We start from the raw sequence: 23,232 nt of genomic DNA on the forward strand, positions 1-23,232 counted from the left end.
ATATGTCTCATATATTCAAAATGACAGGCACCCTCTCATTCACCTTTTAGCAACAGCAGGCACTGCAGTGCAACATAAGGTGCACACAGGCTGCTCCTGAGGCTCTGTGATACCCATCTTGTAGGGTGACTAAGATTTCACTTTTAATCAGGTGTCTTTACTGTAGTAAAAAGCAAGTACAGCCCAAAGGAACGCAGAGTTTGTGCCACTGTGCATTCAGCAGAAACAAATGTACCCCTGTCACATGAGCTGTGTGTCAGTACTGTCCATACTGGGCATTCTGTTGCCCTAAGATCTGTAATACTTACTGCAGAAGTAGTTTTATTTAAAAATAAAATAAAATAAAATAATTTCCTCTTCCTTCTCTGTCTATTCCAAGAGCATTTCAGTGAAACATGTCAGGCAAATTCTTGTGAGCTCCACTTGCCAGTTACCTGCAGAGAATGAGCCCTGTGTAAGAAGAATCACTAGCTCATCACCCTTCCTATGGGACACAGGTTGGCTTTCCCTCTGGAGAGGGAGTGAAATGCTCCTTCTCCAACATCCCATGGTGTAAATAACTGAGTATAAGTACACTGAGCTATGAATGTTTTATAGGTCTTTGATTTACAGTACAGCGTTGGGGAAAATTAATGGAGAATTTCAAAACTATTTTCTGTGTTGCATTTGCAATGTTTTAATGTCTTTCCGGTGGTAATGTGCAAACAGGCAAAACCAAACAAACAAACAAAAACCCAAAAACCAAACACAAACCAGCAGCATCCAAGCCAGTATTCTGTTCTTGGCTCTTCTAAGAGAGCTATTAACAAATACCCAAAACATCCTGGAGGTGTCAGTCCTTGGAGCATATTTAAGACAGATGATCCAGGAAAATGTCATTGTGCCATCTCAAGTGATTTTTAGTTTTTATTTATACCAAGAAAGAGAAAACAGATGTAAACAGGGTAACGGATTAGCCAGTCTGACACAGGGCACCACAACATCTTCTCACATGCAAGGCAAGCTCATCTGCTGCCCAGATAACTGGGAAATGGTACAGCCACACTTACAAGGAGGGCTGCACACTTCACAGAGCTCTGGAAGCAAGACTTAGTTAATAGAAAAGTGTTGTATCTTCCCTTTCAATGACAGTAAAATTAAAGAAATGTCTCTTTAGTTTTCTAACTCATAAAATGCTAAACTCACAAGCAAACTTGTACCCTTAATGTCTGCCATACTTTTAGGCAAGTCCCTATCCCTTTCTGTGTTTGGGTTTCCATATCTGTCTGCAGCATGGAGTAATGATGCTAATCTTGTACATAAAACTTGGATTTATACTCAAACATTAATGTTTAGGAATCAATTATTTTATGTTCACATTATTATTTTTAATGTCTTTGTCTCCCCATAGAAAAGGGACAACATTCTGATAAAAACATATGAAAATTAAAAGACTTTCTTAAATACAGAGATTCCAGTGACCATTTGGACAGCAAGCAATGCAGTCAGACTGCCTGCAAATCCAATTTGTCTTTCTAGTTTATTTTTCTTTCCCGAAAGAGTTTTCGGATAATAAGACTACCTCTAATTATTATCCCTGATTTTTTAGGCAGCCAGATTTCCCTTAAGCACCCGGTGTTGCTAAATGTTGAAGACATAGATATGTGAATTACGTACAGTCCAGGACAAACCAACAGAGTAAAAGAAATAACCACTATTCTTTTGACTGAGGTCCCTGTGTAGGTGCACAAGCTGACTGAATAGCCCTGGCATAAGAAAAGCACCACAGGCAATTAAAATTCTGCTAAGTCTGTAATCCTGCTTTATTTTCTCAGGAAGATGAGTATCTTTTATCAAATAAATGGTTTAAAATTAAGTACGGCATATGGATTGGCTTCAGTTGCAAATGCCAAAGACAGTAACTATTTACACTGCAAATAAAATATATTTTTGTAATAAATTATGAGTAGTTTAAAAGTGATTTGGAGTGTGACTGCTATTACTTGTGTACATTATACAGAACAAATATAATTTTTGAGTCAATCAAAACACCTAAAGCTTTTGTGAATTTGGAGGCAACAATCAGAACTACATTAAATGGATTTTTTTATAAAAATCAATTTATAAAGTCAATAAGCCTTAATCCCTTAATCCTTCAACATTCTTGTTTTCCCCTGGATGTTCGTGAGTGACTAATAGTTTGATTTGAGAGATCAAAGGGTTAATTTCCTTTTCAATTGAGGAATGACTCAGAGTTCCCCTTTATTGTTTAAAAAGAAAAAAAAAAGTGGTGTGTGGGTGTAAGGTAGGGGAAAAAAGCCAAGAAAATGGATTCACTAATTGGGGTTTTCACCTGCTGTGAGTCTAATTGAATACAATGCTTTATTTGTAACTCAAGGAGAAAGAAGATTATGCAAAGTATGAGAAATTTAGACTGGTTTTTAAATTCTTATTACTTGGCACTATTGTATGGGAAAGAAGACCAGCGTGGTAATAGCAGCATCAAGCTTCTGTTGAGGCGGACCAGGAAACTCCAGACACAGTAAAAATTGAAGGAATGTGTAGCAGGGCCATCAGTGCTAGATACTTCTGTAGGAAAACAAACCACTTTTGCTGTGGAACGAGGGGCCTCTGGCTGCCCCTGTCCCTTTGTGTGACACAGGCAGCTGCTCTCTCCTTGTAGTGGACCCTGAGGTTCCTCCCAAGTAAGATGCAAACCATCCTGTTTTAAACACTTAGAGAAAGATTTCTCACTTCTTAAAACATGGCTAAAGATGGGGAGATGTGAGCTTGCTGATGTAACATAACTGAGAGCCTTCAGCCAGTTTATTCACCTCAAAACTATGATAGATACTTGATAGAGGAATTGATCTAATACCAGATCCACTGAGTTAAATGGAAAATTCACGGTGTTATGAGTTTTAATGTAGCAGCTTATGCTTACACAGAAATTGATCTTCTATTTTCTTTCCATGTTGGTGTAGTGTTGTAGATCCAAGGAAACTGAAAACTATGAGTTAGACCTTTTAAAGCAAACTAAATCATCTGGAAACTATGAGAATTTAGTATTTAATTCCATTAATTTTTGTATTTGCATTTGAGGGCCCGAGGGGTTGAACCTTGAGCATCTCATACTTTTAATGCTTATAGAAAAAAAAACATATGGGTTCTCCTTGAACTGCTTGTTGAACTTTTCTTAAATTCAGATAACCCAGCGACCTGGAGCCTTAAGGGGGAAGCCCTAAATATCCTGGTACTTGGGCTAAAATGCTCCAAGTTCAGTGCCTACTGACATCTGTGTAATGGGAAAGCAATCTATGGGATATTCCTGTGGTACAGAAACTGTGGTTGGGATGAATTTTCCATGCTTCCAGGCCTGTGTCTTCCCAATGTAAAACCAGGGAGGTGCTTTTGTACATTTGAAAGGTAGAGGGTAGATCTAGATTACATACTATGAAGAAATTCTTTACTGTGAGAGTGGTGAGGCACTGGCACAGGTTGTCCAGGGAAGTTGTAGGTGCCCCATTCCTGGAAACATTCCAGGCTGGAAGGGGCTCTGAGCAGCCCAGTCTAGAATAAGGTTAGAGGAAGATGTCCCTGCCCATGGAGGGGAGGCAGCGGTGGGATGAATTGATCTTTCAGGACCCTTCTGACTGAAACCATTCTATGATTCTGATTTGAAAGGCACTTCTTGTTTTTTTTTTTTCCATGGCTTTACCAAGAAAGCACAGTCTGTAAGGCTTTAAAAACTACTCGGTTGTGTGAAGGGCTCGGTTCTTCACGCAGCCTTATTTTAATGAATAAAGGACATAGATGTACAATACGCATGAGTGGAGAGTGGCCGCACTGATTTGAAGTGCTTGTGACACTAAAAGATTGTTGCCTTTTCCCTGTGCAATGCATATTGCATAGGAATTAATGCAAAGAAACGTCGCAGCAGCAGCTCAGTGTGAGCCCAACTATTCCTTCTGCTCCGGCTGATCCGAGGGAGACACTCACCCTTCCCTCGGGGCCACGGAGAGCTCTTAGAAATGGAATTACCTGATTTCACTCACAAATAAACCACTCGGCATTTTAAGCGCCGAAATTAACAGCTGCAAAGGAGAGGGGGAAAAAAAGGAAAAGAATCAGCTTAAGGTCCATTTCAAATCCGTCCCAGACTCGGTGCATATTTTAGAGAACTTTTCTTCCCAAGCCCGCTGAAAATGAACCCATTTGCCGTCTCTCAGCACACCCACCTCTCCAGCGGGCCCGGGGCAGGGCAAAGGACACACAAGAAAAAACCAACCAAACAAAAAGCCAAAGGAAACCCCGAGGGTTTCCTCTCGCCGCCAGAGGAGCTGCACAGCCCCAGGGCACGGCAAGGGGCGAGGTGCCCTCGCACGCCGCTATGGTGCGGGGGTGGGCGCCGGCGGGGCGGGGCGGGGCAGCGCCGTGCCCTCCTTCCTTCCCTCCCTCCCTTCTTCCCTCCCTCGCTCCCTCCATCCCTCCCGCCGTCCCTCCCTGCCGGCAGGGCGGCCGCAGTGGCGCTGAGCGCCGGGGCTGGGCGGACGCGCTGTTTCTGCCTCCGCCGCGCCGCCGAGCAGCCGCCGCCATGAGGGAGCAGCTCCAGGGGTAAGGGGGATGCGGGGGGATGCAGGAGGATGCGGGGCGATGCGGGGGGATCCGGGGCGGCAGGTGCCGTGGGGGCGGCTCCGCCGAGCCCCGGGCCAGCCCGCGCTCCGTGGCGGCGGCAGCGCGGGCGAACCTGTCATCTCTCGCACTGGAAATCTCAACTTACCGCCGGGTTTCTTCGGGGAACTTGAAAGGCGCGTTCGCTTCGGCGCCTTTGCTCGCTCCTGAGGCCGTAGTTGGGCGCTGGGATGCGCCCCGTTGGCACACGTAGGAGATGGCGGTGTGAGCCGGCACGCACGCGTGGCTGTGCCCGTACCTGTGTGCCCGTACCTGTGTGCCCGTACCTGTGTGCCCGTACCTGTGCCCGTGCCCGTGGCTGTACCTGTACCTGTGCCCGTACCTGTGTGCCCGTACCTGTGTGCCCGTACCTGTGTGCCCGTACCTGTGCCTGTACCTGTGCCCGTACCTGTGCCCGTACCTGTGCCTGTACCTGTGCCTGTGCCCGTACCTGTGCATGTACCTGTGCCTGTGCGGGCTCGTGGCACGGAAAGCCGAGCCAGCGAATCGCGGCTGTGCCGGAGGTGTGGGATGCCTGGGTTACCCCGCAGGTTTTTGGGGGATAGCGCGGTGCTACACATCGCCTGTGGGGCAGCTCGGGTCGGGCGTGAACTTCAGAATTCCTGAGAACAAACGTGCTTGGGGGTGTATGGCTAATTTTTTTTCCCTTCCCCCTGTAATTTCATGCTTAGAAGTCATGTTTCAAGTTAATAGGCAGAGGAGGCAGGGAGGGGATTCCCTCGGGGCTATTGCACTGCAAGTGCTGTATTTCTTGCTGCTGTATGGCACCTTATATTGCCTTTCAATAGCTGCTGTAAAGCATCTTGCAGCCCGGGACACCCCCGGTGTCCCCAGCCCGCGCCTGGGACTGAAGTTGGGCAGAGAGGTGGTTTTTGCAGGCATGTGTGTACAGAGCTGAGGAAACGAGAAACCTGGTTGTATCTGGGATCTTTGACCTTTTTAGCACTAAGGAATTGTTCAAGGCCGTCGCTTGTCTGAGCCTGGGTTTGACAAGACCCTGCAGTGAAATTGCTTTGGCAGGAGCAGAGAGGAAAGGCTTTGGAAAGCAAATAGATCAGCGGAGAGTGACAAGCCGGGGGAGGGGGGCAAGGCTCACCCTGCCCAAGCCACTGGCTGGAATCTTTGCCCCTGACAGAGCGGACAAAATAAATGTTTAACATCAAGGGGAGAAAAAAAGAGTTACTATTCAGTGCTTGACAGCTGATATTTGCCCTTCTCCTACTATTCATTTCCAGTATCGGCAAGAAACTTTAATATGTATCGGTGCCTTCCTTCAGCAGTCTGATAAATCTCCCAAAAGCCAATAAAACAGGCTAAAGTCAAATTCCTGCTGAAGAGACGCTGATCCTTGGCTTAAAGAGAAATAATCTCTGCACGGATCAGTAGTCTTTAGATTTAGAGATGAAAACAGTAGTCCTTTGTAAAGCACAAAGGAGTGCCACCTTTTTGCATTGCTAATACTTTCCATAGCAGTAATTTGTTTTATCAAAGGAATTAATGAAACACTGTAAAAAAATATTAAGTCCTCCTTGCAGTCACTGTCATCTGCCGTTGAAAACATTTTTCTTTTAAATGAGAGGTAGTATCTGTTCATTCAAACTCTTTCAGTTGCATTTAGGTTGTTAAGTAAAATCCAAACAACTATCAGTAAAATCCAAACAACTATCATGTTTATTTTGGCTTTCTGACAACAGTCTTAGGGTGGTTGGAGTAACATTTTTATTCATAAGGCAGAAGGTGAGCGAGAGGTGCTGTAAATTGTGTTGTTTGAAAATGGATCAGTTCAGTTCTTTGTAAAATATTACTATAATTTTGGCACTTTTTTGTGAGCATATGTAACTATTTATATTTATTGCTACAGTATTTCTTACTGTATGCACATCTGTGCATTTGCACATCTAGTTCATGTCGCATTTTCTAATGAAGGGTGTGGAGAGAAGTGCAGCAGAACTGGCTCTGGTATCACCAGTGGAGAGGGCTGTAAGAGTTTAAAAAGCACTCTGCAGTTGCAACATAAAATTCTATTCTGCACCTGAGTAGTTAATACACAAGACCTAATCCTAGATATAGGTTTGGGGTTTTTTTTTCAAAAAAAGGGTGAAGAAGAAGGAGTGCCATCAAAAACAGTTAAAAGATTTGCAAATGTTGTGGTGTGCCTGGTGCAGGAATGTTGGGGGGGGAATCTGTGCAGGAATTTGGTTGTGGGAGAGCATTGCTTTCCACTCCTCCTGCTGCTGATGTTGCTCAGAAGTAACATAAAAGGAATGAAGATAAAATAACTGCATTTTGTCCAAACTGATCAAGTTATAACAAGGGAACTGTAATTCACCTAGCATGTCAGTTTGGATATCATCTCCTGATTTCAGGTTTCCAATCCTGTGTGTTATTGGCTCTGCTGACAGCGATGAGAGACAAATCTCTCTGCTGTTGGCAGGAACTGAGGAGTTCACACAGGCACAGTGTGACAGAATTCCCCACATAAAAATTATCCTTGCTAATATAATATAATTGTCCTTTAATGAAGTGGTCCTGTAGTTCCCAAAGGATGTCTCAAGTGAAGACTGTGCTTTCATCCCACTGAACTATCAGTGTATTTAGCGTTCCAGTCACACCCATGCCTAGGTGTCACCATTAGCCATTGCTGCTCATCTCCTCTTTGGGCCTGGTTTTAATTTCCTTTCCACTTTTGCAGGTTGAGCCAGGTGAGAAAGGAGAAAATAAGTCAAGTGAGCGCACTTATGTTTTTTTTCTTGCAGAATGCCCATGATTTAAAAGCTAGTGATCAATTTAGTTGATGTATATGTAGAGCCAAATTGAAAAATGTATCCTCTGAGCATGTGCAGTATTGCAGAACTGCTGGCTGTGTGCATTGATGCCTTTTTGTGTTGGTGATTTGTAGAAAAAGCGTTCTGAGTTCTTACTTCTGCACATACTCTCACTCAGCTTCAGCTGCTGCTGGTCAGGAGGACTTGCACTACACTTTCCTTGTCTTCCTGACTTGGAGGCTGTAAAGGGCCCTGTTCACCAGAGTTTGAAACTCTGGCAAACACTTTGCTGCAGATCTATTAAGGATGCTACAGCATTCCCAAGTGTGGTTAAGGCTGCCTGAAACTGCTGAGCTGGCATTTCACTTCAGACGGTGTTCACAATAAGGGCATACACACAAATCCTCCCCCACTGGTCCAACCCCAAAGCTCACAATTAAATGGCCTTTGAAAATGGCAAAGAGGCTTATGAAGAATCGCCTTGATGGAATCTAACCTTTCCTGAAGCTGCCCTTGTGTGCAGAATAGTTGATAATTTTCTGAGCTGAAAACGTTGAGAGGCGAACGCCTTTTAGCTGGAGCGAAATATCTGCAGCCTTCTTGTGTTCTGCATGTAAAGTACCAGCAAAGTCTGCCCTGGCTCGGCACGGGCACTCAACCTCTACAGAAATCACAGCCATCAAGGTTCAGTTCACTTCAAAGCCCTTGGGGTTTTTTGCAAGAGCACAGAGGTGTGCTGACAGCTGGCCAGCCCATGGCTGGGTCTGGTACCAGATGGGAGGCTGGGTGATCCCTGCCCAGGGTGGCTGCACCACCCAGTGTGGGACACTCTGCCCCACAGGTGGTCACTGGTGGCAGAGTGGTGGGGAAAGAATTAGAGTCTCTACTCAGTTGACTTTTATAGTCTAAGGAAAGGAATATTTCCTCCAATTTGCAACTAAATTTAAACATAAAACAAAAGGGGAGATGTACCTGCCCTGCAAATTTAGTCTTTGTCTCTTGCAGATGAAGGAAATGGAATAATTCCTTAGCAAGTGCACGTCTCCAAGATAATTTATCTGACACCTTGAGTGCCTACTCTGGGGTTACTGATATTAAAAATACCTGAAAACAGTTGGAGTCCAGTGTTTCTTTGGCTATGGAAATTTTAATTAAAAGGTCTTAGGAAAGCAGTTATGTACGTTCAGGAACAGTGAATGTTGTAAGCTTAAACCATATACACTAAATTCCCTGGTACATGGTTAGGCTTTACCATAAAAAATGAAAATAAAAAATTCAATAAATTACTCATCTGTGTCATGGTGATTAGTGATTAACCATACTAGTTTTTCACACTAAGATCATCCTTTTGTTCTTCTATCCCACACAGGCATGGGATTCTATAATCCCTTCTGTATTCACCTTTGCCAGATATCTGGTGGCTTTTAAATATTTTCATGGGGAATCAGTTTTTTTGAAGGCTGCCAGGGTAACAGCTATGGAGTCTGAAGAGGTCTAGTTTATCCATAGAACAATTCAGGTCTGCCAGACTAATTTCATATGGAAAGTCAGGCAGATTATCTTTAGAGGATTCTTGCAACTGTTCGCATAAATTCATTTTCTCATTTTTACTACATAGTTTGGCATACAAACCATGGCACAGTTGCTGTTCAGACATCCACCACTTCTGGGGCTATCTGCCCATGGGTGAGCAAGCCGGGGGGCCAAGCTCATACCTTGGGAATTATTGATATGGGATTGACATTGGGTGAAAACAAACTGTGAGCACAGGTCTGTGAGTGTGAATGTTTGGGTCTGCAGCCCATTCACCTGAATCGTTTCATCCCTGGCTAAAAGGTTCTGCTATGAGTTTACTTCCTTCCTCTTTTACTTAGGACTGCTGTTGTATTGGCAGAGGCTTCAGGTGGCTGAGTTTTTAGGAACTTGGTGTGTGAACAGATCTACTTCCATTTTTCTTCAAAAACACACTTTGTAGCTGGGTATGGTAAAAAGTTCTGGTGTTACATTCTCTCTGCAAAACCTGCTCATACCAAGCAGGCTGAGAATGCAGGACTTCAGGTGCAGGTGGCTCAGATCCTCAGGTATTCGCTTGTAGCTACCCAGTTTCTGGGAATAAAAAAAGCAAATTGAGACCAGGCTGAGATTTCTGAATGCAGTTGCAGCCACCTCCCTTTGCAGGACTCCTTTTTTAACAGAGCAAAGAACAAGACTGCTTTTGCTGTTGTAGTCCTCCTCCCTCTTTCACTGCCTTCAGCCACTGCAGGAATTAGGAAGGGGTGGGAATGCTGAGGCTGATGAGATAGGGCTTGTTTAAAAGCCTGCGCTCAACTAGGGCAGTGCTATGGCAGCGTTTTTTCCTTCTTCTTTGTGCTTGTGGTCCTTTTCATTCTTCCTTGCAGTTACAGAGCAAAATTTGGAAATATTATATATAGTAAACTGATGAACATGTAGAGGTTACTGAGGTAGTAAAGTATTCTCATGGAATCAAATAAATAGCTTGTCTTTTAAGGCCAAAATTAAATCACAGTAAGAAAACATGTCACGATTTTCTTTTTTCCATGAGTAGGGGTGGTGTTGAAGTGATTCATTGGAAGTTTTACTTCTTAGCCCGTAAAGGATAAATGCACACTTGAGAACATCAAAATGAGAACTCAAGGACCAACCTTGTCAGTGTTTCAGGGCACAGCTGGGTGGTGGTTTTGTGTCTGTGCTCCAGGAGCTCCACAGCTCTGTGGGTCAAGTCCTGCTCTCTTCCACATTTTCACATTTTCTCCCAAATGATGTGTTCATGCTGAAACCCCAGTGTCTTGTTTTAAGTACAGAAATGGCCAATCTGTTTGCTGGCAACTATATGCTACATATACATTCCAGATTTTTTTTTATGTGGACACTCATGCTTATCTTTTAATGTGGCTGAATTCTGTATGAACAGGACTTTATTGGCTAAAGGACTTTATTGGCTACAGGATAGATAACGAGAATTTTCTTTCAAGTCTTACGTTAATAGAAATATAATCATGTTAGCTATGCTGTCATTAAAAAACAAATTCATAAAAAGTATAACCTTAGGAGACATGAGTTGCTACTACACCCGCTAACACTTCACTCTCTTGGCTTTCTCAGGCTGCCTTTCGGCAACATGTTGTGTCGCAAAGCTGGAGGCTGCTACCCCTCAATGCAGAGACTGTCCCATTTACATTCTAGTCACACTGCAGCGTTTCATAACCCACTTTAGCTTTTCCCTGGATCCCAGCAGCTCTGTCGCCTGACACTGCACAGCGACCTCCAGGGCGAGGGAAAGGGCCTGGGAGTCCCAGGGAACAAGAGGAACAGCCAAGAGTTTTTGCTAAAAGAGATTGTCAATACAGAGTGCAAGGCATTGGCCTGAGAACGTGATGTGGGGTGGTTGTGGTTCAGTTGGCTGTTGCACAGGGATTTTAGTGCAGGTATCTGGACTGGAAAGAAGGATTGGAGTTGTGCTGCATTGGATAACTTTTACCTTCCCCGTGGGAAAGCACTGAGAGAGCGTGTAGGGGAAAGCAGATTAAAAACACCATGGATCTCAGTATCTGGTTGGAGTTTCCATAAGTACTTTAAGAACGAAGGCCTTTCAAATGTCTGTCCTCTAGTTTGGAGCAAGCAGAGAATGACCTATACAAAAGAATTCCACAAATTCCTCAAAACATTGACATGTCTGAACACTTGCTGTCTTTTTAATAACAGCACTACCTTTGATTTTGTTTCATAAGCCCTTGCCTAAATAAAGGCCTCTGAGTTAGTGCCTCACGTTGAAAGGAGATGCCTGTGACTGCCGAGACCCCAGCGTGGAGCAGCCCAGGATGTGGGCAGGGGTCTGGCACTGTGCTCTGATGTGCAGCCTGCATCACTTGCTGTGAGATGGAGAGAGAAATTTTGCTTTACTAACTTTCATGTTTTGTGTTGTAGCCATGAGACGCAAACGACCTGCTGGGATCATCCCAAGATGACTGAGCTTTACCAGTCATTAGGTAAGACATCTCTACCAGATGTTTGGTGGGGTTTTTTGTCAGTTGGATTAATTGTTAAGGCAAAGATTTCCAGTGGAAGTAAACTGAAATTAACTGAAAGAGAAAGCCAGTGCTTTTATCAAGGTTTAAATTTTCTGTAAGGGGAATATGTGAGGCATAATAACACATTTCAAACATGCAGTAGAAAAAAATTGTATTTCAGTTAGCACGTTTGGAATGTGCCCTGGGTTTACAAAGTAATTTGGGTGTATTGTTGCAAACTCTTACTGAAAGACTGGGACAGAAATTTGAAAAAAAAATACTGAATTTTTTCACTGTCTAATCTGCTTTACAAAAGGCAGATGAACAAATCAAACCAAGCTGCTGTTAATGTTGACTTTTGGATGGTGGGAAGCCAATTGAAGCAATTTGCCAAACTGTGTTAGCACTGCTTTATTTTTAAAGCATTTTCAATACTTAGAAGGCCTAGCAGCTGTCATGATGTCATTTTGAATACCAAAATTGCATGCTTATTATGACTTCAGATGTGCCTTTCTGGTGGAAGGGTTTTTTTCCATTTTTTAGCAGCTTTGGATTTATTAACAGAAGCACATCTCTAAGATAAAATAGGTTAATCTATGCTCTAGTGTAGGCTGCTTGGCAGACCATTTAATAGCTAACTCTTTGCTTTTAATGGTTCTGTTAATAAATAAGAGGATATAATAAAATTTAAGCTATTTCACTGAAAGAAATATCAGTGAATATGCTGCATTCATAAAGGAGGTTACGTCTGTACAGCACACATACATAAACCAGCTTTGAACGAGCCAGTATGGGCACTGGGACAGGCAAATCCAGTGTTCAGTGCAGGCTTATTTACCATGGTGAAAAATGGTTTATATTACCACCTGTAAAACTCTAGTTTAGCTGCTGAAAACAGTCTAACTGTGCTAGTGTAATCTATTTCAAGTTAACTCAGGTATCTGTCGGGTGCTCTGCAGTTAAAGGCATACTAAAAATATATTGGAAAACTGATATGATAAAATTTAATGAGACTGTGAACATTTTTTCCTTACAACATTAGCTGTGTGGCAAGCAGTTTGTTTAAAAATTAACCAGAATACAGCTCTGTATGCCAAAAAGAGATATACCACGTATAAGATCAGGCAAACTATTGACTTGCCATTTAATTATAATGTATTGCCCTGTTTGTCTCATTTATATTTCTGCTCTTAAAGTGAGTGTTTTAAAAGTTTCAGGACAAATAGTGATTGCACACACAGACATCCCTTTATTACAGGTAGGTCTCCAAACGGTTGCCTGTTAATTGAACTGCACCCTGACTCTGCGGCCGCCTTTGATCCAGAGATTACGTGGTATTTCTGATACTGCTGTTGGTCAGACCTGAAGTCCTGTTGCAACTGCTTTTCTTGTGTTACTTCCCTGGTTCAGCTAGAGTACTCTTGAATATCAAAAAGTGAAAAGGTAATAGGGGAGAAAAGTGTCCTGATGGATTCAGGTCAGCAGTTCAGAAGATGTGTGACTGCTGAAGTCAGTTTCCATTTACTTTAACTGAGTTTTATTAGTGCAAGTACCACCCAAACGTCAGGAGTTTAAGACAGCTTTATTTCTTACTGCATAAAGAAGGAACTTGTTCAGGCAGATTTTGTTTCTGTCTTTTACTTACTTGTGAGCTTTCTTTTTCTCCTGCTATTTTACTTTTCAAGAGCAAGAAATGTCCAAAAAACAGTCCTCTCTCTGGCTGGTTTTCTTTCTTTTGATGTTGAGACCAAGCGCTCATTAATAGGGAAGCAATACTGATTTTAGCAAAGGCTGAATAATGTGTATTTTTATGAGTAAACTGAAGTGTTCATATATGTGTGCTCAACAGATCAGACAAGGTGATTCTTTGTGCAGCGCCACATGGGTGAAGCTTTGATGAAAGTGCTACTGAATAACCAGGTGTAATCATCATTGCCTAACTCTCACACAAACTGCATAGTACAGGTGTAACCCGTTTAGTCCTTGAACAGAACCCTTGGTGTATTTTCAGTACTTTGTTTTGCCTCAGGTCAAAACGGTAATAATAGGATGTTTGAAGTCTTTTCAGACTGTTCACTAATATATTATCTGAGAAGATGTTATTAAAGTTGATTTTGTATTGCATACTCATGAGATCCTATTATTTTACCCCACATTAGGTTCCAAATTTTGCTTCTCATTCTTATGAACAAGCTAGTAAAGAGCTTAGTATGTACACATTTTAAAAATCTGGTAGAAAACATGGATTCTGCAATCCAGGTAAATGTAAAAAAGGGAGAACAAGTACATCAATGCTGTTAAGATTTTTCATTTCCATTTTCCAACTCCTACACTTAGCCTGTAGGGAGTAATTGTGCTGTGTGATGTAGTCCTCCAGACAGGCCAGTATTTTATACTTTGCTAGAGAATGTTTATGTCTAATTTAAATTCTTACAAATTACTAAAAGCTCAATTTTTTTCAAATGAATGAGAAAGGTGCATCCAGGCACAAGATAATGTTTCTTATCTGCCTTATGTCTTTGAGATGCAAGAGATGCTTCTCTAACAAAGAAAAGTAATGCTGGTTTTAATCTTTGCATATCCAATTCACATACCTACAAATTGCTGCATTATATTTTGCTAAAACAGTTGAATTTCAGATGTCAGACTTCTTGGTTAATCTCTGTCTTTAGAGATTTGGGTTTTTATAAAAATGAAGCTAAATTACTTGATGGCATTACTTGAAAGAAGGTAGGAATGTGCTGTGTACACTTTTGACTGATCAGATTCTTGGTTGAGGAAGTCCTGATCCTGTCTCCAATAGGACTGCATCAGAGACAGCAGGAAGAACCCATATGAAGAAATTATAAAATAGTCTGCCCATCAAGGAAATATTCTTAAATTCTCTTTGAGATCATTTGCTGAAACATGGCTGGTTAAAAAGATACTTGTAATAACTGTGAAATACTTCATTGGAAATTTAATGCTTGTATCAAAAATTTCCAGCTGGCTGTTCTTTTTAACACAAGCTTTTCCTTCTAAGATACAAAAATGCTTGTTCTTAACTACTCTTTATTATTTAAAAAATGTATCATTTTATCAGTTTTAATGAAGCATCAACTCCTTACTCAAGTTGGACAATTTTTACTCTTCATTTAAAGTTGTGGCTACTTAAAGTTACATAAGAAACTGTCTATATTGAATAACTTATTTGTTATTTAATGTCTAGTCAGGGGGGCAACAGGTGTAGTCTAGTCAGGGGCTGGTGTAGATTAAATAAGAAGGAATCATATGAATTAAGAACACAGAGAAAAAATAAATGCTGAAATAGGAAAGGTGATAGTAAAAATTGGTGAGCCTCAGGTTCAGAGGCTGACAGATATCCCCAGGTTTGTATTTACACCGTTACGAACCACTCCCATTTTCTTCTAGCTTTCCTCTGAAAGTCTTCCAAGGACTAAGAACTGCTCCAACTGCTTTTCATTCCAAAAGTAGTTCCTCTGCAGCACATCTGCCATTTTTACACCGTTCTTTTATAGCCCCCTTGCAAATTTTCTCATCTTCATGATGACTTCAGGGCATCACTGAAAAGATAATTTGTGTTATTTCACTGTCTTGGAGAGCAAGGACCTTTGGGTGAGAGAGGCGACAGGAAGAGCAGGAATCAAAGTGTTCTGGAGTTGCTTAATTTTTTTCAGATTGTTTTGTGAGAGTGGATATTTAATGTCAGGCAGCTTGGCTCAGAACAATAGTATTTTACCTTTAAGCTGAAAATGACTAACCTTTGCTGCGATGGCCCAGGAGGACTTGGCTTATTGTGCCATACTGTTGGTGTCCCCCTCCTCCAGCCTTCCCGTGTCACGTCAGGATGAGTCTCCTCAAGGTACATTAGTGTCACCATGGACAGTAATTGCAGTGGCAGGGTGCAGTCAGAAATGTTGCCATGTGCATCTGTTTATCAATGCTACTCCACCAAGGTGAGACAATAGGGTGAAAACCATCCTCGCCCTTGCAGGCCACAGTGCATTGGTGACAGCCCTCCATTTAATTTGGAGGGATGGGGGGACAGTTCTCTGTGGATTACATTGGATTACCTGAAAGAAATGTCAGAGCTGCTTAACACAAGGTGAGAGGATGCTGGAAGGTACCTCTGAGCCTTCTCTGGGCTTCTGGCAGCAGCTGCTGTGTTGATTTTGTGGCTGGCTACTCTTGTGCAGCAGTGTGAGCTTCTGGCTCCCAGTGACCAAGGTGGGTAAACATTATTCTTTTTGGTTTGTGTATTTTATTTGTCCTTCTGAAATGTTGCCTGAAGAGGCTTAACTGCCCCTTGCTTTCACTACAGTTTTTATTAGCCACTTCTAAACCATGCCTTTATTATGAGGTTTTATTCAAATTCCACTGCGTGTCTTCTTGTGTTTGTACTAGAAAGACCTGTGCCTATTGCACACATCAATCATTTGATTTCTGCTGAAATCCAGAGATGATACATATGGCCTTTGTTTAAAGGTTGTTTGTTCACTGATGTCCTTTTCAAGCTCATTTCAGAAAATAGGTTTGGTTGGGTTCTGTCAGCCTTGGATAGTAATCAGACCTAGAGTAGGTTATCTTTCTAACTGCAGCATCCATGCAGAGAGGTAGAACTTCAGTGGTGGAAGTTAGCCTTGTGTCCCTTGAAAATGAAACACTTTTGGGTTTGCTGGCTGAAGAAAAGAAATTACTTGTCAGTTTGTCTGGCTACAGGGATTCTGGCACATGCTGTGGTGTTCACCCGCTGTGTCCAGGTGCAGTCAGGAGCATTGTGGTGTCCTGGGTCCCTCCCACTTGCTAATTTACAGGGACACTATTGGCTTTTTCACCCAGTGGGCCAGGTCTAGTACAACGTGCTGTGTTGTTTCATGGCGAGTGGTTAAGCTGTACATATAACAGTTTACTGTTATTTATTGTCAAAGCAAAGTAGATTATAGCATTAATTACTGTTATAATAAAAGTCAATGGCCGAGACTCAACTGATATTAAGCAGTGTTACTTGATTAATTTCTTTCCTTTGTGCATTTGTCTCATTTGCATTTTAAAATTACAATTCCTAAAGAGGCAATATATGTCACTGTAGGGCATCGTTAAAAGATTTAGGTGCAGGTTCTGGGCAGTGGGAAGAAACCCAGCATTTTTAACAGATAAGCCTGTCAGAGAATTTCATCTGTATTCAAAAAATGTGAGATGAAGCTTCTTGAACAGTGAAGAGTGCTGTTAGTGACTGATGAAACATGAAAGCTTAGTGGCTGGTAGTGGAATCATGGTCTATCCAGGACTGTCCAGTAACCAGTGTTTAACCTCCATTGTGAGAGACAACAGTGACATGTAATTCCCCAAATAGGTTGTCCACTGCAGGCAATGTATTCATGAATGGTCTATGAGCATGTCACAAGCTGTGGCTGAGTAAGACTTTCAGGTTTGGAGATACCTCACTTTAGGTTCGCATTTTCTTTTCTTGCAACCGAGAGTAAAAAGACCCTCAGAACTTTGGAAGTCTTATCAAGTGAAGATGAGGATTTGACCTGATGGCATCTAATTTCTTTGAAAGAATTTAGTTGTTAACTTGCTAAATTTTATTCTTATCACCAGAAGCAATGTAGGCTGCTCATTTCAGTCAGATGGTGTCCAAACAGTGAGAATATTGCTATCCATAAAATTGAGTGAAATGTCTGTATTTTGTCCTCATTAATTGAAAAAGTAATTATAATAATAGTCTCAATAATATAAACATGGAATCCTCTTTAAGAAAGAAGGTAATTTTCAGGTAGAAAGGAATTTCAGAGATCCCTTCTGATTACATTGTGAGAGAGACAAATTATATGAACAACCTTTGATGGGAGGTAATCTGTCCCATCCCAGACCTTCAAACACTCAGGGACATTACTCTGTGGTAGAGGACAGTATGTTATCAAATGGAATATCCTGGTCACTCAGCACTCTCTGCAGCTGCAGCAGCTGTAGGGGGGTTAGGAACTACCCTGGAAAGCAGTTCAGTTATAACATCTTACTTAAAGCCTGTTGTGTGGGTTATAGATGTGACTCGTTAAAAGTAAAAATAAATATCCTCTCATGCTGGACACCAAACCTCTTGTTAAATACGTTATTTCAAAAAACTTAATATTCTTTAATCTTTTACTGCTTTTAGTTGTTTGCTAAGTTATTTTATGCAGTAAGACTCAAGAATATGAGAGTCTGTTTTTTGTCTTAAAATAATACTCGTATCCCAGTGTAAAATCTGGAATTTAGCATGGGAGAATTCAAAAAAAACCAAGCTACAAGGTCTTACCTGTTAATATTTTGTCAATAGTCAGTGGGACATTCCAGCAAGTGGTTTGAATCATGGCTTTTTTACCTGATTATCCACTAGCAAAAGAATCTGGTATGTGTAATTGCAGGTGTTTCTAGAATACTGTAGAAATAGAATATAGCCCTTATATTTTGAGATTTTTCTCAACATACAGAATTATGCATAAAAGGGTAGAATTTACCTGTCGGATCATCTTTCCATAATATTTCTGATCTGAGTCATTCCTATCTGTAGTCTGAAGTCTCCTTCATTAAAGCTGCATTTGTAATAAAAGCACTAGTTCTTGTTCAGTCTTATCACGTTATATATTTTAAAAGGTGTATGTTCACTTGACCAGAGTCCTTCATGGCCAAGTGATGGGAAAACCATAATTTCTCTTTTCTATGGCATGTAAATACGTCTCCACATACTCCCTCACAATCCTTTCCTCTGACTGTTCCTTCCCAGGGTCAGATGAGCTCTTCCAGGGCATAGTTGTGTCAGACCACAAACAGGTTATGCTCTTGAGAAATTACATTTTTTGTTCAAAGCTTGAACGTTACCTTCAGAGCTAGGAGGAGAGGGAGTATTGTTAAACAACTTGTGAATGTTTCACAAGACTCTGCAGGTTTTTCGGCCCTCTGACCACCCAGTTCAGATGATAAGGTGATCCTTACTTTGTAGGAGTGGGAGGAAAGGGCTAGAGGAAAACTTGTGTGGTACAGTGAGTTCCCCAACCTGCTCCAAGGTGGTAAAAGCTTTGGAATCAAGGTTTAGTGGGTCCTGACTCTTTTAGTGGGTTGTTGGGAGTGGAGAAAGCATCTGTTCTTTTCCCCTAGGACCTAGGAAGGGGAAAAAAAGCAAAAACACAGGGGAAGAGGAACTATGGGTGTTTCCATAGGTCTTTGGAAGGTTGCTGCTGCTTAAGCTCCTTCTCTGCCTGTTCCCAGCAAGGAGCAGCTGCCTTGTCACCAGGCAGTGCCTTGTGCTGCCTCACTCGGGGTCCCCTCCCTCGCTGTTAGGGATGGCATTACATCTGTACTTCCTAGCCTGGTGTCCAGATCTCATTCCCTCACAATCTTATGTGCTGTGGTTCATTTAAATGGGGTCACATCCAGCAAGGGAAATGTTTTGAACCCAGTTAGGAAAGGCCTGGGCTCCTTTTGTTGCTACACAGAGCAACAGGTTTGTTCCTGCAGTACTTCTGTGTGAGGAAAGAAATGACCACAGTTTTGTAGGCGTAAGGAGGGGAAGAGCAAAATCATTAAGATCCAGTGACCTTAAGTGACTCTCAGCACCCTGTAAGAAGGCACCTGGCATAAGGGAGACAGAGGTGAGCAGCTGACACTGGTACAGGGAGTGGGCACGGGCTGATCCTGGGAACAGCAGTGAAGGTGGGAGTGGAGGTGTGTGGTGACTGGGCTCAGCCTTGGCATGCAGAGCCAAAAGATCAGCATTGCTGCTCCTTACCCAAAACCTGAGATGAGGGCTCTGAAATGAGCTCCTGACATTGCTGCTTCGTCATTTAGAGCAGATGCTTCTTGGCAGCTATGCCGTTAAGGTTGATAATAAATTCAGTGTGTATTACATATACAGGAAAATAGATGTAAACTGAAGCACTTCCAGGATTAGATGTCTTCATGGATTGTATTTTCTGTCCTGATCGAGGCCTGAAATATGCATATCTATTTACTCACATTTCTGAAAGTGTAAATAATAAATAGATAAGCTTTTTTCAGAATACTCTGGGAAAATTTAGGGAAAGCTTCTTCACTTCTGTCAAATGCTAGCCATAATGTTCTTTTTCAGAATACAAATGCATATTTACAAAAGGGTAAAAAATGTAGCTGAAATCATGGTGTGTTTGTGAGAGGCTGCTTTATTAATTTCTGTTTAAGACAAAATAAGTTGCTTTATTTAACCTGCTCACTGTATTCTACACCACATAAAGGACCTGTTAGGATGATTGTGAGAGAAAGAGCTGACAGGAACAATATGCAGGAGAACTCCTTATTAAAAAGGTGTATGAAGCTGTGCAAAGAAGAATTTATAGACAAAGCTGAAGCTTTCTTTTCTGCTCTAAGACATGCTTCAGAAACATTCCATGGCCTTTATTCAGCTATACAAAACTACTGAATACCTCATATTGCTCATTCAGAATGGCTTAATTAAAATTAATGTAATTGAGACTAAAGTCTCTCTGCTATCTATACCTGTACAGCATTATAAATGATGTTGGGATAGTTATACCCAAGCTACCACATTTCAAATAGCTTTATAGCACCTCAGCTCATATGCCAACGAGGAACAGTTTTGTGTTTCCCTGTTTTTCATCATATTCGTTATGTAAGAGTCTGCCAGACTTACAGGCAGCTTACTGAGCTAAATGGACCTGTATTTTGAGCTACTACATTTTTTTCCCTAATGCTCTTTTTATATTTACATAGTAGTTCACATTTTCTAAACACTTTCCCATCATTAAATCCTTAGGCTCCATGGGTTTCATCAGTAAATTAAATGCACTTAGTGTTGTCGGGTGCTGAAAGTGGCTGGCACGAGCAGTCCATTTCTGTGCTAGAAAACCTTTCAATTACAAGGTGCCAGGCAATCTCTTGGGAGTGATCCCTAGGCTGCACAGCAGTGTCTGTGCCTTGGAATTAGGTGGGTAGGTGACAGGGCCAGGAGAATGCCAGCAGCTGACTGGTTTTCCGGCAGTGGGGTTGGCTATGCTGTAGCACACGAGCGTGTCCCTGCCACTCCTGGGTTCCTGGTGCAGCTGTTGGCAGTATCCCTTGGAAAACAACTGCTCTGGTCTGGATTGGTGCATCTTTGTCACTGCAGTGCCCCAGGAGGTCTTGCAAGCTATGGTTAAACTGTTCAGTGAGGACTTGTGCTGATGTCTTCCTTATTTAATTAAATGTATGAGGACAGCTCTAGCAAAAGTCATGCCAGACAGTGTGTTCCTAGCAGGGTGCCATTCCTTGAGATGCTGGCCCAGCCCACCAGCTCCCAATGGGAACTGGGAACTCACCTGGCTGGGTAAGCTGGCTTCTCTCCAGGAAGGCTTTGCTTCTCAGGGCAGGGCTGGGATGTGCTTAGGTGGAAATCACTAAAGTTTATTTGGAATTTTTTAAAAGTTGGTGGCTTTTTGTTTGTTTGGGGTTTCTTTAGTGCAGTAGCTGAGAGCCACCTGCTTTTTCCTGGGCAGAACTCTTCTCTCAGAGCTGCCTGCACTCAGTCTGGCTGGTGCACAGGGCAGACAAGGAGGAGTCTCAGGGTCTTTTCTTGGTCACAGTGCCTTTGGTGTGAAAGGCTCTGTGGTGTTTTCAGACACACTGCTGCAGTCACTGATGTTGTTCTTTCAAGTGCTCTTAAGTTCAGTGCCTTTGAACGAAAGGAAGTAACACTTTAGGACTTAGCATTTTCATTTTGGATGGTTGATTGTCAAGATTTGAGGGCTTTTGCCCAGTGGAGTTTTTAACAGTACTTCATCTTTTTCTTCCTCTATTCTTCTAACCAATGAATATAATCTTCTAGTTCAACTCAGCAATGTCTTTGTGAGTGTGGTTATTACTAAGGTGTAAATCTGATCTTTTATTTTAATATTGCCCCCCTACAGCTGACCTGAACAACGTCAGGTTCTCGGCGTACAGGACTGCCATGAAACTCCGCAGGCTGCAGAAAGCCCTCTGCTGTAAGTATCTGTGCCTCACCTGCTGCCAGGAAGGCTTCATGACCAATGCACGAGTTTATTCACAGCTTGCAGAAGCAGAAAAGTGCTCTCACACATATCTGCACTGCCTGGTGTATGGAAACCTCTCACTTGAAGGGTGTTCTGCTCCCTCTGGTTTGCACGGTTCTTAAAAGCAAATGCTGGGGGTCTGTCCTTGTAAGACAGAGCAGCAGATCAGAAACAAAACTTAACATCCCCTACATATTTCTTGTCTTTATACTCTTTACCTGGGTATTTTCAATGTGCTCAGGACTGGAGCCATGTCCTGTGTCACCCACAGCTTTACAGCTGAAAGGAACACAATTGTAGTGTGTTGGGAACAGTGAGAGCTGGGGTGAAATAATCACTCCGGAGCTGGAGTTGCTAATGGTTTGCTGAGTTGCATCTTGAGCCCTGAGGGGTTATTGCCTTTAAATGAGATCATCACAATAAACATTTAGCTTCATTTTTCCCCAGCTTTCCTTTGTGTTGAGAAGTCTCTCATCAGCTGTACATTAGTGGTGTGCATGTTCTAACATTTTAATTCTCTCAACTGCTGTGTGGTATTCTACTTGTCGCTGGAGTTACATTTCCTTTTCAGCTTATTGTAATCTGATAGCTAAATAATTCGCTCAGCGTTTTCTTGATAAGCCAGTCAGTTGCCAAAACAAGCAGTTTATTAGGCAGTCCAATTGAGAGGAGTATTAAAATATTTTAACATTCACTATCTGGCATTTAATTACAGGGTTAAATTTCTGACACAGTTGCAAATGTCTCAACTGTTGATTTATCTCAAGTTTGGATTTGTGCTCACATGCTTTCTGGAACTGTGTCAAACCTCGGTATTTTTGAGTATGTTTACTTTTAGGCTTATAAGCATGGGTGAATTCCACTAAAGAACAGACTTAATTTCTGAATGTGTAAAAAAATAGGGAAAAAAAAGTTAAAAATAAACAATAGGTGAAAACTTTTGTAACATAATGAAAGATTTCAACATGAATGCAGTGACAAAGGAGGAATTACGACGATCAGAAATGCAAACATCTTTACATGGTATGGCACTTCTGCCACACTCACTGGGGAAATGTGGTATAAAGAAACTGGAGTGACATGCAGTGAAAAATATTCATAATCAGTGTGGCACTGAAGTTAAGGAACTAGAATTTTTGGAATTACAAGTTTCACCAGCTGACAGTGCACAAGTGTAACATGTAGTAGGTTTTTATGATTGGAAGTGCAAAACTTTGCATCCCATTTTATCCGTATTAGAATCATAGAATATTCTGAGCTGGAAGGGACCCACAAGGATCATCCAAGTCCACAGGAGAGCCCCAAGAATCACACCATGTGCCTCAGAGCGTTGTCGAAATGCCTCTTGAACGCTGTCAGAGTTGGTGCTGTGACCACTTCCCTGGGGAGCCTGTTCCAGTGCCCAAGCACCCCCTGAGTGAAAAACCTTCTATAATACCCAACCTAAACCTCCCCTGACACAGCTTCATATGCCCTGTCACTGTTGCAAAGAGTGATGAGATTGGTACCTATCCCTCTGCTTCCTGTGTGAGGATGTTGAAGATTTCAATGAGGTTTCCTTTCAGTCTCTTCTTCTCCAGGCTGAACAGACCAAATGCCCTCAGCTGCTCCTCATACGACTTCCCCTCAAGGCCCTTCGTTATCCTTGTAGCCCTCCATTGGACACTCCCTAGTAGCTTAATAGCTTATATTGTGGTGCCCAAAAATGCACAATATTCGCGGTGGGGC

At 42.1% G+C, this 23,232-nt stretch overlaps 1 protein-coding gene across 15 annotated transcripts in view; it reads left to right on the forward strand.

Moving 5' to 3' along the window:
• Window positions 1–23,232, forward strand: part of DMD (dystrophin) — a 1,187,916-nt gene that overhangs the window by 1,099,544 nt on the left and 65,140 nt on the right. For 11 of the 15 annotated variants that reach the window (XM_071568723.1, XM_071569521.1, XM_071566241.1 and 8 more), the window contains 2 exons: window positions 11,382–11,443; window positions 21,382–21,456. In XM_071568723.1, the coding sequence (XP_071424824.1) occupies window positions 11,382–11,443; window positions 21,382–21,456 (137 nt within the window). Of the gene's footprint in view, window positions 1–4,444; window positions 4,594–11,381; window positions 11,444–21,381; window positions 21,457–23,232 lie in introns of those variants that run through there. The other 4 variants (XM_071576186.1, XM_071574516.1, XM_071577044.1 and 1 more) reach the window with 2 other exon arrangements.

Source organism: Pithys albifrons, chromosome 1, assembly GCF_047495875.1.
Source record: "Pithys albifrons albifrons isolate INPA30051 chromosome 1, PitAlb_v1, whole genome shotgun sequence".
In the NCBI taxonomy this organism is placed as follows: Eukaryota; Metazoa; Chordata; class Aves; order Passeriformes; family Thamnophilidae; genus Pithys; species Pithys albifrons.